At 41.0% G+C, this 12,248-nt stretch overlaps 1 protein-coding gene across 1 annotated transcript; it reads right to left on the bottom strand.

Annotated features, from left to right (window-relative positions):
- Positions 1 to 1,808: 1,808 nt before the first annotated feature.
- On the bottom strand, positions 1,809 to 7,651 carry LOC131708980 (zinc finger protein 883-like). Its single transcript, XM_059010531.1, has 3 exons — positions 6,502 to 7,651; positions 5,152 to 5,662; positions 1,809 to 3,106 (listed from the first exon to the last, which is right to left on the bottom strand). Exons 1-3 carry the CDS (start codon positions 6,604 to 6,606, stop codon positions 1,977 to 1,979), a joined length of 1,746 nt encoding a protein of 581 aa, XP_058866514.1. The 5' UTR covers positions 6,607 to 7,651; the 3' UTR covers positions 1,809 to 1,976.
- Positions 7,652 to 12,248: the final 4,597 nt, after the last annotated feature.

A 12,248-nucleotide genomic window follows, 5' to 3' on the forward strand; every position in this document is an offset into this window, starting at 1 on the left:
AAATGTCCAGACATCAAAACGCTTTCTACTGTAGTTATTTGTGGAGAACGTCTCATGAGTATAGAGCCCTGTGTTTCAAACACAAACTGGATCTTCAGACTGAATAGTTATATACATTTTAGTTTTTTAAGATTAAGAACTTCAACCGTAGCCTACATATTAAAAATATGCAACCCATGAATGGTTCTGTTCTGGTGAAAGCGCTTTAGCGAACCACAAGTACTATATATACTGTTGCTGATTTTACTTATTCCGCACGTCTTGTGACTCGGATGTAGTTCAAACCCGATGGAAGAGCTTGTGGAAGAGATGGAAGATGGAAGAGTTTTCCCGATAAAAAGGAGCAAAAAACAAAGAGTGGGCAGGCAGTAAGAAATATAAAACCATGGAAATACAGGCTGCAGTTTGTGGAGCAGCATTTGGAAATGAAAAGGTAGAGAAATGTAGAGAGTCAACAGTAGGGTAATTATTATATATAATAGTGAGTGTGGCGTCTACTTCAACAGGACTCACTATATCCTTGAGGCTGTTTACAAAATATCTATTTCCAACTAAATATTAGCGTTTTCAAACGTGAACTGAATTAACATTGTTGATGTTGATCAGCAGTAGTCATGAACCGTTTGCATTTCAAACCCCCTGGGTTCTGACTCCCAGCGTCGTTGTTATTGTGGTCCTAAAATATGTGGTTTTCACGCAGTTATTTCACCCATTTATTTATTTATTTTAAAGTTATGAACAAGACACATTTTATAAAGCTGTAAGGAGAGGCTCACCACAGCTAGTCTGTATTCACATGTTTTCTGTTTATTCATTTTCACATCTACTGGTACTGGAGTCCTTAGTGCAGGCTGACATGACCAGCTCCATTGAGAAATGCGTTTAACCCAGTAATAGTGTAGCTATTGGATTTGGGAATAAGACATTTAACATCTTTAAATCAGACCAACAATTATGAGAAACACCAGTGACTTGCCGAGACAAAATTATTATTATTATTATTTATTTCTTAGCAGACACCCTTATCCAGGGTGACTTACAGTCGTAAACAAAAATGTATTTCAAGAATCACAGTACAAGTAATAATACAATTAAGAGCAAGATAATGGACTGGGGTAGCAGAGTCATCACAACCTGTCTCATTAGAACTCACATTACACACATTTCCTCATAACACAGCTTTTTAACAAGGTCCTGGGCGGATCGTAATACATCTCACACAATACTCATAGAACTTATAAAAACACAAACTCAGTCATATTAGCACACCTCGTGTCAGTTCCTTGAAATGTAAGCAAACACATCATTTTGTATAAAGTAGTTCACTTGATAATATACTGACCTGTTTCTAGATAGATCTTCTGACTGATATCTGGAGGAATTTTATGCAGAAACGGCACAGAGAGACTTGCCAGCAGCAGAGAGCCGCAACAGATGCCAATGCCAGGTTGGCAAGTGCAATATTATTATTATTATTATTATTATTTATTTCTTAGCAGACGCCCTTATCCAGGGCGACTTACAATCGCCTGTGTGACTTACAATCGCAATAAAAATAAAACTTAGGACAGCTGTTCAGAAAGGCGGCGTGGAGAAGCACATTATCTGTGTTGATTGTGAACAGCCTTAGACTCAAGGTAAAGTAATACCCTTTTGTCGAAAAAAGAAAAAAAAAATACTTTTTTTATAACTTCATGTACTTTGCACTTCAGTAAAATGTTTTCTTCTAAGTTTATTTATCTGAGTTTATTTATATATTATATATATATATATATATATATATATATATATATATATATATATATATATATATATATATATATATATATATATATGCATGCATGCATGCTTCGGATGTTTGTGACTAAATACATCCGACTGTCTCTTTTCGTAAAACTATTTACAGTGTTTTGAATACAGCAGTCAGAAAGACTGCTGCAGGGCTTCTAGGTATTATATCTCTGGGTTTTCTAGTGTTAAGGTATCTCTTCTGTGTGAATTCGCTGGTGTTTTTGAAGGCTTTGTTTAAAACTGAAACTCTTCCCACAGTCAGAGCAGCTGTATGGTTTCTCTCCTGTGTGAGTTCGCTGGTGTAAAACAAGACTGCCTGACTGACTGAAACTCTTCCCACAGTCAGAGCAGCGATACGGTTTCTCTCCTGTGTGAATTCGCTGGTGTTTTTTCATGTTTGCTGAGTGACTGAAACTCTTCCCACAGTCAGAGCAGCTATATGGTTTCTCTCCTGTGTGAATTCGCTGGTGTTTTTTCATGTCTCCTAAGTGACTGAAACTCTTCCCACAGTCAGAGCAGAGATATGGTTTTTCTCCTGTGTGAGTACGCTGGTGTGAAACAAGCTGGACTGACTGACTGAAACTCTTCCCACAGTCAGAGCACTGATACGGTTTCTCTCCTGTGTGAATTAGCTGGTGTGAAACAAGGTGCATTGACTGACTGAAACTCTTCCCACAGTCAGAGCAGCGATACGGTTTCTCTCCTGTGTGAACACGCTGGTGTGAAACAAGGTGAATTGACTGACTGAAACTCTTCCCACAGACAGAGCAGCAATACGGTTTCTCTCCTGTGTGAATTCGCTTGTGTGAAACAAGGTGAATTGACTGATTGAAACTCTTCCCACAGACAGAGCAGCAATATGGTTTCTCTCCTGTGTGAATTCGCTGGTGTTTTTTTAGGTTGTTTGACAGACTGAAACTCTTCCCACAGTCAGAGCAGCGATACGGTTTCTTTCCTGTGTGAACACGCTGGTGTGAAACAAGGCCGTCTGACCGACTAAAACAGATCCCACAGTCAGAGCAGCAATACGGTTTCTGTCCTGTGTGAATTTGCTGGTGTTTTTTCAGATATCCCGAGTTATTGAAACTCTTCCCACAGTCAGAGCAGCGATATGGTTTCTCCACTGTGTGAATTCGCTGGTGTTTCTTCACAATGTTTGACAGACTTAAACTCTTCCCACAGGCAGAGCAGCAATACGGTTTCTCTCCTGTGGGAGTTTGTTGGTTAATTTTAAGATTCCCTAACTGAGTGAAACCTTTCCCACAGTCAGGGTCTTCTCCACCGCCCGCCCTCACTTTAGCTGCTGGACTGGAACCTGGAAAATATGAACAGGAAAGAAAGTAAGAGGGACTGCTTGTAGGCTTCGGGCATGTGGCTGGGTGGTGGAGTGGATAAAAGCATGTGAATTTCAGCTGTGGGGCTTGCACTGGGTTACACCAGCTTAAAAACACAAAGTTAAACTTAAAGCAGTCAGTAAAGACTGATGCTGGTGAAAATGAGCCCTGGGATCAAAATCTGCCTTCAAAAGTTCTCCTGCAAGATTTCAGGTCTATTTCCTCTAACACACAATACTTTAAATATTTCTCAATAACATTACATTACACATTTACAATAATATCCATATATTGTTAGACTGAACATTTATAATGATATACAGTGCCTGTAGTAAGTATTCACCCCCCTTGGACGTTTTCACAGTTTGGTGTGTTACAACCTGAAATCTTGATACATTTAAATGGGATTTTTTTTCCTTTGATTTACACTCAACACTTTGAAGAGGTAAGAGTATTTTTATTGTGAAACAATAGTTAATGAAAAATAAAAAAAACTGAAATGTCAAGTCAGTACTTGGTAGAGCCACCTTTGGCAGCAATCATGGCTCGGAGTCTTTTGGGGTAAGTCTCTACCAGGTTTGCACATCTGGATCGTGAAATATTCACCCATTCTTCTTGGCAAAATTGTTCAAGCTCTGTCAAGTTGGATGGGGATCGTTGGTGGACAGCAGTCTTCAAGTCTTGCCATAGATTCTCAATCGGATTCAAGTCCGGGCTTTGACTGGGCCACTCTAGGACATTCACGTTCTTGTTTTTAAGCCACTCCAGTGTCGCTTTGGCTGTGTGCTTGGGGTCATTGTCCTGCTGAAAGTGAATCTCCATCCCAGTCTTAGGTCTTTTGCAGACTGAAGCAGTTTTCCCTCAAGGATTTGCCTGTATTTAGCTCCATCCATTTTGCCCTCTACCCTGACAAGCTTCCCAGTCCCTGCCGATGAAAAGCATCCCAATAGCAAGATGCTGCCACCACCATACTTCACAGGAGGGACGGTGTTACCTGGTGATGTGCTGTGTTGGGTTTGCGCCAGACATAACGCTTTGCATTTTGGCCAAATACTTCAAATTTTGTTTCATCGGACCACAGAATCTTTTGCCACATCTTTTCAGAGTCTCCCACATGCCCTTTTGCAAATTCCAAGCAGGATTTTACATGGGCTTTTTCCTTCTTGCCACTCTTCCATACAGGCCAGATTTGTGGAGTAGCTGAGCTATTGTTGAGACATGGACAGTTTCTTCCATCTCAGCCATGGAACGCTGTAGGTCTTTCAGAGTTGTCATTGGCCTCTTGCTGGCTTCTCTGACCAATGCCCTTCTTACCCGGCTGCTCAGTTTGGGAGGACAGCCTGCTCTAAGCAGATTCTGGGTGGTGCTGTATACCTTCCACTTCTTAATGATCGACTTGACTGCTCCAATGGATATTCAATGCCTTTGAAATCTTTTTATACCCCTCCCCTGATCTGTGCCTTTCCACAACTTTATCCCGGAGTTGTTTTGAAAGCTCCTTGGTCTTCATGGTAGTATCTTTGCTTTGAATGCACTACCCAACTGTGGGGCCTTACAGAGACAGGTGTATTTAATCTGAAATCATGTGAACCACTTTTATTGCACACAGATGGACGCCATTTAACTTATTGTGTGAATTCTGAAGGCAATTGGTTGCACCTGAGCTTATTTAGGAGTGTCATAGCAAAGGGGGTGAATACTTATCTAATGAAGACTTTTCAGGTTTTTATTTTCAATTGAATTGTTTTTTCACCCCCCCCCCCATTTTTTCACACATTGAAAGTGTTGAGTAGGTTGTGTAAATCAAAGGAAAAAAATCCCATTTAAATGCATCTAGATTTCAGGTTGTAACACAACAAACTGTGAAAACATCCAAGGGGGGTGAGTACTTACTATAGGCACTGTATACAGTACTTTAGTGTCTAGCTAGTAATGTAACCTACATGCTCCCTCCCTCCCTCTCAAGCACACTGTGGATATCACGCAATCTAGAATGACAATGTCACAGCTACTGGGAGTCACTCACCTGCTAGACTGGATTCTGAATGTGAGCGCCTGTCTTCCTTTCCACCTCCTTGCGTGCTGTTGGGAGAGCCTTCCTCTCCAGCGCCTTGCTCTCTCACGCAGATTCTCTCCAGCACCACGCTACACTCCCGCAGGCGTACAGGCTCCAGCTCAGGGATGTTTGGTTTGAAGTCCTCGGATTCTTCCTTCCCTGGTTCCATGTGGTCAAAATCTACTTCAGGGGGCTCCTGTTTAATATGGACAGTTTCCAGCCCCTTTTCTTGTTTAACAGAAAGGAGTTCTTCTGTCGGGGAGATCTTCAGTTCGTTGTGCTCAGCTTTAATCTCAGAGACCTCCATCAGACAGCAGTCACATTGCCTCTCAAAGCACTCCTGTTTAATGGGGAGGGAAGCCAGCCCAGAGGACTCCTCTGTACAGTGGAGGAGTTCATGTTCAGGGAAGTCCTCTTTAATCTGGACAGACTCCATCTTCACACTGTCTATGGCAGCACACAGGGTTCTGTTTAGTAGCTGCTGGGGTGAAAAAGCATTTCTTTATTTAAAAACAGTGCTACTAAGGCAGTGGTTACCATCCTGTAGACTGTGAGTTAAACTCCAGGTGGTCCACAAACAATTCCCAAAATTCGATCACGCAGTTCATGCAAAAACCCATTTCTACACAATCACACGTTGTATTACTAAGCAACACAACAGACAGCTTTAACCACGTGATATATAATTCTAAGATATGTACGGGGTCTGCATGTTCCCCTTTATCTGTTTCCTTTTATTACGGGTGTGTTTATAAATCAATATATATTACAGCTCCCTTTAATGCAACACCACACATTGCTTTCAAAGTAGCCATTAACTGAAACAGCTTTCTAAGGTGAAACACACATTAACTGAATAACTTACACATTATGAAGCACACTTGTCTTGTCAAAATTACAGACTTCTTTTCTTTTGCATTATTTTTTTTTACATCTAGCATTCATGTAAACGCACCTCTTTCTAATCTGTGCTCATTCTGCTGCTTGTGTTCACTGTTAGGCTGTCCCAGCCTTTTCATTATTTGTCAGGAGGTTTTTGTCAAACAAAACACTTAAACCTGCAAAATGGAGACACCATTTGCCTACAAAGCATTCAGAATGTGACAAAAATAAACATTTTAAGCAAAAGAAACAGGAACTTTGTCATCAGCAACTTTCTATAAGCAAAATGACAACATTCCTCGCTGACCTGGTAGTGAAGATTCAAGGAATCTCACTAATTTAGCTGCGTTACAGAAATGCTTTTCTTTCTACATGTACTTGGACATATACACATAAACATTACTTTCAAAATGCTGTTGAGAAAAAATGCGTGCAAACCTGCCCTGTGGTATATCGGCAATTTTCTCTGCTCCCAGGGTGCGATTTGTCAAATTTCCAGTAGGGGGTGGGGGGGCATAAATTAGACAAAGAACAAAACCTCATGGCAAGCCTGGATACATCTGCAGTACACAATTTAAACAGTTAAGAGAATCACTAAGGTACTTATTTATTATACCGAATCAACCGCTCAGAATATCTTTAGGAATCACACATTTGCTAATCTGCCATCATTCAGGATAAATGCAGTTGTTTTTTATGGATACAGTCATACTTGCCAACAGTTAGTGCTCTGGACTCTTGACTGGAGGGTCATGGGTTCAATCCCCAGTGGGGGACACTGCTGTTGTACCCTTGAGCAAGGTACTTTACCTACATTGCTCTAGTAAAAAAAACCTCAACTGTATAAATGGGTAATTGTATGTAAAATAATGTGATATCTTGTAACAATTGTAAGTCGCCCTGGATAAGGGCTAAGAAATACATAATAATAATAATAATAATAATAATAATAATAATAATAATAATAATAATAATAATAATAATAATAATAATTTGCCTTGCTACCGTGTACACACCGGTACTGTTGGATGACAATGACGGGTGAGTGGAATCCGAGCCTGATCCACTTTATACAGCCAAACTGTATGATCCGGCTCCAGTGAAACTAAACTCCATTCCTTTTCTTTCTTATTTTTTTTAAATCATGTTAATACAATGTGCTACTGATCTTAAGCTCTGAAGTGTTAAGACCGAGGTTTTTATGAAGTCAGTTTGCGTAAAAATCTTTTTAAATAGGTTTAAAATGTCCCGAAGAAATCACTGTTAATTCAAAATCTTTTATTGCAGGAGATAAATGTATCCCTCCCCACCCCCCTGGGATGACAACTGAAAATGCAGAGTCAGGGACCCCCCCCGGGCGGGGGTAAGCTCGCGTCTATCACCCGTTACAGCCTCAGATACGTTGTCAATAATATTAAACATAAAAACAGCGTTACCTCGTTTTTTTTATTCGTTTAGCCGGCGTTTTCAGTTTAATTGAATCGGTCTTGTTGATACCCGGCCATGCCGTGTCCATTTATCAAACAAAGGACCTGACAAACCCGCGCGTCACAAACAACTAACCTGTAATTAATAATAATAATAATAATAATAATAATAATAATAATAATAATAATAATAATAATGTCACTTACCTTGTTTTAGTACACGTCTGGTATGCAATATCGTTTAATTAAACTAAAGGAAAATAAACTGTGCGCGTCTCAGTGTTTATCTCGCGCTGTTTGAGACGCAGCGGCTCAGTGTTCGCAGAGGGGTTCTGTGCGCGTGCTCCTAAGCCGTGAGCAGGTGCTCTGTCGCGCGCTCCACACAGACAGCGCGTCCATTCCCGGGGGGGTGGGGGTGGGGGGGTGTGTATGCAATGCCTATAGAAAATCTACCCCCCCCCTTCTTTCAAAATGTTCACCTTATGTTGCCTTACGGCGTGGAATTAAAATGCATTAAAATATATATTTTTCATTTATCTACACATCCTACCCCACAACTTCCAAGTGAAAAAAATATTCTAGAAATTTGTAGAAAATTAATAAAAAATAAATATTGAAATAGCTTGGTTGGATAAGTGTCCACCCCCTTTATAATAGCAATCCTAAAAGACAACCATGAGCACCAAGGCGCTTTCAAAAGAACTCCGGGACAAAGTTGTTGAAAGGCACAGATCAGGGGATGGGTATAAAAAAATATCAAAGGCCTTGAATATCCCTTAGAGCACGGTCAAGACGATTATTAAGAAGTGGAAGGTGTATGGCATCTCCAAGACCCTGCCTAGATCAGGCCGTCCCTCCAAACTGGATGACCGAGCAAGCAGGAGACTGATCAGAGAGGCTACCAAGAGGTCAATGGCAACTTTGCAAGAGCTACAGGCTTTTATGGCCAAGACTGATCAAAGTGTGCATGTGACAACAATATCCCAAGCACTCCACAAATCTGGCCTGTATGGTAGGGTGGCAACAAGGAAGCCATTACTCAAGAAAGCCCACCCCTAATCCCATTTGAAGTATGCAAAAAAACACTCAGGAGATTCTGTAGCCGACACTTAAATTGAATTTTTCTGGCCTAAATGCAAAGCGTTATGTCTGGCGCAATCCCAACACAGCACATCACCAGGTAACACCGTCCCTCCTGTGAAGCATGGTGGTGGCAGCATCATGTTATGGGGATAATTCTCATCGGCAGGGACTGGGGCACTTGTCAGGATAGAAAGGAAAATTAATGGAGCAAAATACAGAGAAGTCCTTGAGGAAAACCTGCTGCCCTCTGCAAGAAAGCGGAAACTGGGATGAAAATTTACTTTTCAGCATGACAACGACCCAAAGCACACAGCCAAAGCTACAATGGAGTGGCTAAAGAACAAAAAAGTAAATGTCCTTGAGTGGCCCAGTCAGAGCCCCGACCTAAATCCAATCGAAAGTTTGTGGCATGACCTGAAGATTGCTGTCCATCAACGCTCCCCAAGGAACTTGACAGGGCTTGAACAGTTTTGTAAAGAATGGTCAAATATTGCCAAATCTAGGTGTGCAAAGTTGGTAGAGACCTATCCCAACAGACTCACAGCTGTAATTGCTGCCAAAGGTGCTTCCACCAAGTATTAACCCAGGGGGGTGGAGACTTATCCAATTATGATCTTTCAGTTATGTATTTTAAACAAAATGTGAAAAAAGTTTAAGGGGGTGTAGACTTTTTCTATAGGCACTGTGTGTGTGTGTGTGTGTATGTGTGTGTGTGTGTGTGTGTGTGTGTGTGTGTGTGTGTTCAATCAGGGTGGCTATTATCAGACTTGAGACTTGACCATTGTGACTTCAGTAGTATTAGTAGTATTTATTTCTTAGCAGACACCCTTATCCAGGGTTGCTTACAATTCTTACAAGTTATCACAGTACAAAGTATCACACTATAAAATATTACATTACAGAATATCATAATACAGATAAGAGCAGTTATGAAAGTAGAACAAGATCAACTGAAGTAAGAGCAAAATAATAAAGCATACAGTAAATTAAAAGAGCGAATTCGACTAAAAGCAGAACTTAGCTCTCGCTATTCCTTATCCAATGCTGCCATCGTGTGGCCATTTAGTAGAACTGTTGTTCAATGAAAACTAACTCACAGCTCCGTGACAAGCGGTGGCTGGTGCCCTCTGCTGTTTACAATGGGTAGTACAGGTAGTGATTTTCAGCAATGCCATTATTACTGTTATTAGTATTTATTCCTTAGCAGACATCCAGGGCGACTTACAGTCGTTACTAATTATCACAGTACAAATTATCACATTATAAAATATCACATTAAAGAATATCTTAATTCAAATAAGAGCAGGTATGAAAGTACAACAAGATCAATTCAAGTAAGAACAAAATAATAAAACACACAGTAAATTATAAGAGTGAATTCGATTAAGAGCAGTTAAACCTGATAGAAACTATTTGCTTATATGAGTCCAGTAAGAACACGTAGTAAGCATGATAAATGCATGAGAATGATTTCAAATAAGAGCAATTACAGAAAACTTTATTATTTATACACACAGCACTCTCCTGGTTATCCTGTAAATGGATATATATATATATATATATATATATATATATATATATATATATATATATATATATATATATATATATATATATATATATATATTGCTGTATTTTAAGAATGTAAAAACTAAAAAAAGACAACTGAGCTGTATTCGTATATACAAAACAAGGTGTTTTATTAGAACCAACAGTTCTATTAAATGGCCACAAGATGGCAGCATTGGATAAGGAATAGCGAGAGCTGCGTTCTGCCCGTCTCCATGAAGTCCAGGTTTACAGCACAGGAACCCCCGCAACCCAACATCTCCCCATATGAGTTTAATTATTTATTCTTAAAACCAATACTATTTTAATCCACAGCAGGGACTGATAAAACAGCCTTTGTACAGCAGTTGCCCTGCGGTGTGCAGGTCAGGGAGCTGTGTGGGTGCTGGAGTGTGCTGCAGACCGGATTTCCACTCGATCACACAAGGGAATATAAAGAATGCCGTGTTCAGAGCTAACTCTGCGATTTAGTGTGTGGATATATTAAAACCACTGAAGCTGAAGTAAAGAAAATGTACGTGATCTCTAAGTCGCTGTTTGACAAATAAAAATTCAAAAATCAAAGCGTGTGTGATGCTTATTTCCCTACAAGCCCTTGTCTTTAACCACTGGAGCACACAGACAGTGTGCAGAGCTGCTAGTCTGTGATGGTTGATTCTAGTGTGTGCAGAGCTGCTAGTCTGTGATGGTTGATTCTAGTGTGTGCAGAGCTGCTAGTCTGTGATGGTTGATTCTAGTGTGTGCAGAGCCGCTAGTCTGTGATGGTTGATTCTAGTGTGTGCAGAGCTGCTAGTCTGTGATGGTTGATTCTAGTGTGTGCAGAGCCGCTAGTCTGTGATGGTTGATTCTAGTGTGTGCAGAGCTGCTAGTCTGTGATGGTTGATTCTAGTGTGTGCAGAGCTGCTAGTCTGTGATGGTTGATTCTAGTGTGTGCAGAGCCGCTAGTCTGTGATGGTTGATTCTAGTGTGTGCAGAGCTGCTCGTCTGTGATGGTTGATTCTAGTGTGTGCAGAGCTGCTCGTCTGTGATGGTTGATTCTAGTGTGTGCAGAGCTGCTCGTCTGTGATGGTTGATTCTAGTGTGTGCAGAGCTGCTAGTCTGTGATGGTTGATTCTAGTGTGTGCAGAGCTGCTCGTCTGTGATGGTTGATTCTAGTGTGTGCAGAGCTGCTAGTCTGTGATGGTTGATTCTAGTGTGTGCAGAGCTGCTAGTCTGTGATGGTTGATTCTAGTGTGTGCAGAGCTGCTAGTCTGTGATGGTTGATTCTAGTGTGTGCAGAGCCGCTAGTCTGTGATGGTTGATTCTAGTGTGTGCAGAGCTGCTAGTCTGTGATGGTTGATTCTAGTGTGTGCAGAGCCGCTAGTCTGTGATGGTTGATTCTAGTGTGTGCAGAGCTGCTAGTCTGTGATGGTTGATTCTAGTGTGTGCAGAGCTGCTAGTCTGTGATGGTTGATTCTAGTGTGTGCAGAGCCGCTAGTCTGTGATGGTTGATTCTAGTGTGTGCAGAGCTGCTCGTCTGTGATGGTTGATTCTAGTGTGTGCAGAGCTGCTCGTCTGTGATGGTTGATTCTAGTGTGTGCAGAGCTGCTCGTCTGTGATGGTTGATTCTAGTGTGTGCAGAGCTGCTAGTCTGTGATGGTTGATTCTAGTGTGTGCAGAGCTGCTCGTCTGTGATGGTTGATTCTAGTGTGTGCAGAGCTGCTAGTCTGTGATGGTTGATTCTACTGTGTGCAGAGCTGCTAGTCTGTGATGGTTGATTCTAGTGTGTGCAGAGCTGCTCGTCTGTGATGGTTGATTCTACTGTGTGCAGAGCTGCTAGTCTGTGATGGTTGATTCTAGTGTGTGCAGAGCTGCTAGTCTGTGATGGTTGATTCTAGAGTGTGCAGAGCTGCTCGTCTGTGATGGTTGATTCTAGTGTGACCCCTGGTCCTTATTTATTTTATAGATCGAAAAAGTCCCTTGGGTCGACATTGTCAATACCTTTTAGGATTTTGAATGCTTGAATCAGATCACCGCGTAGTCTTCTTTGTTCAAGACTGAATAGATTCAATTCTTTTAGCCTGTCTGCATACGACATACTTTTTAAACCTGGGATAATTCTGGTTG

The sequence above is a fragment of the Acipenser ruthenus genome, chromosome 41 (assembly GCF_902713425.1).
Source record: "Acipenser ruthenus chromosome 41, fAciRut3.2 maternal haplotype, whole genome shotgun sequence".
Lineage (NCBI taxonomy): Eukaryota > Metazoa > Chordata > Actinopteri > Acipenseriformes > Acipenseridae > Acipenser > Acipenser ruthenus.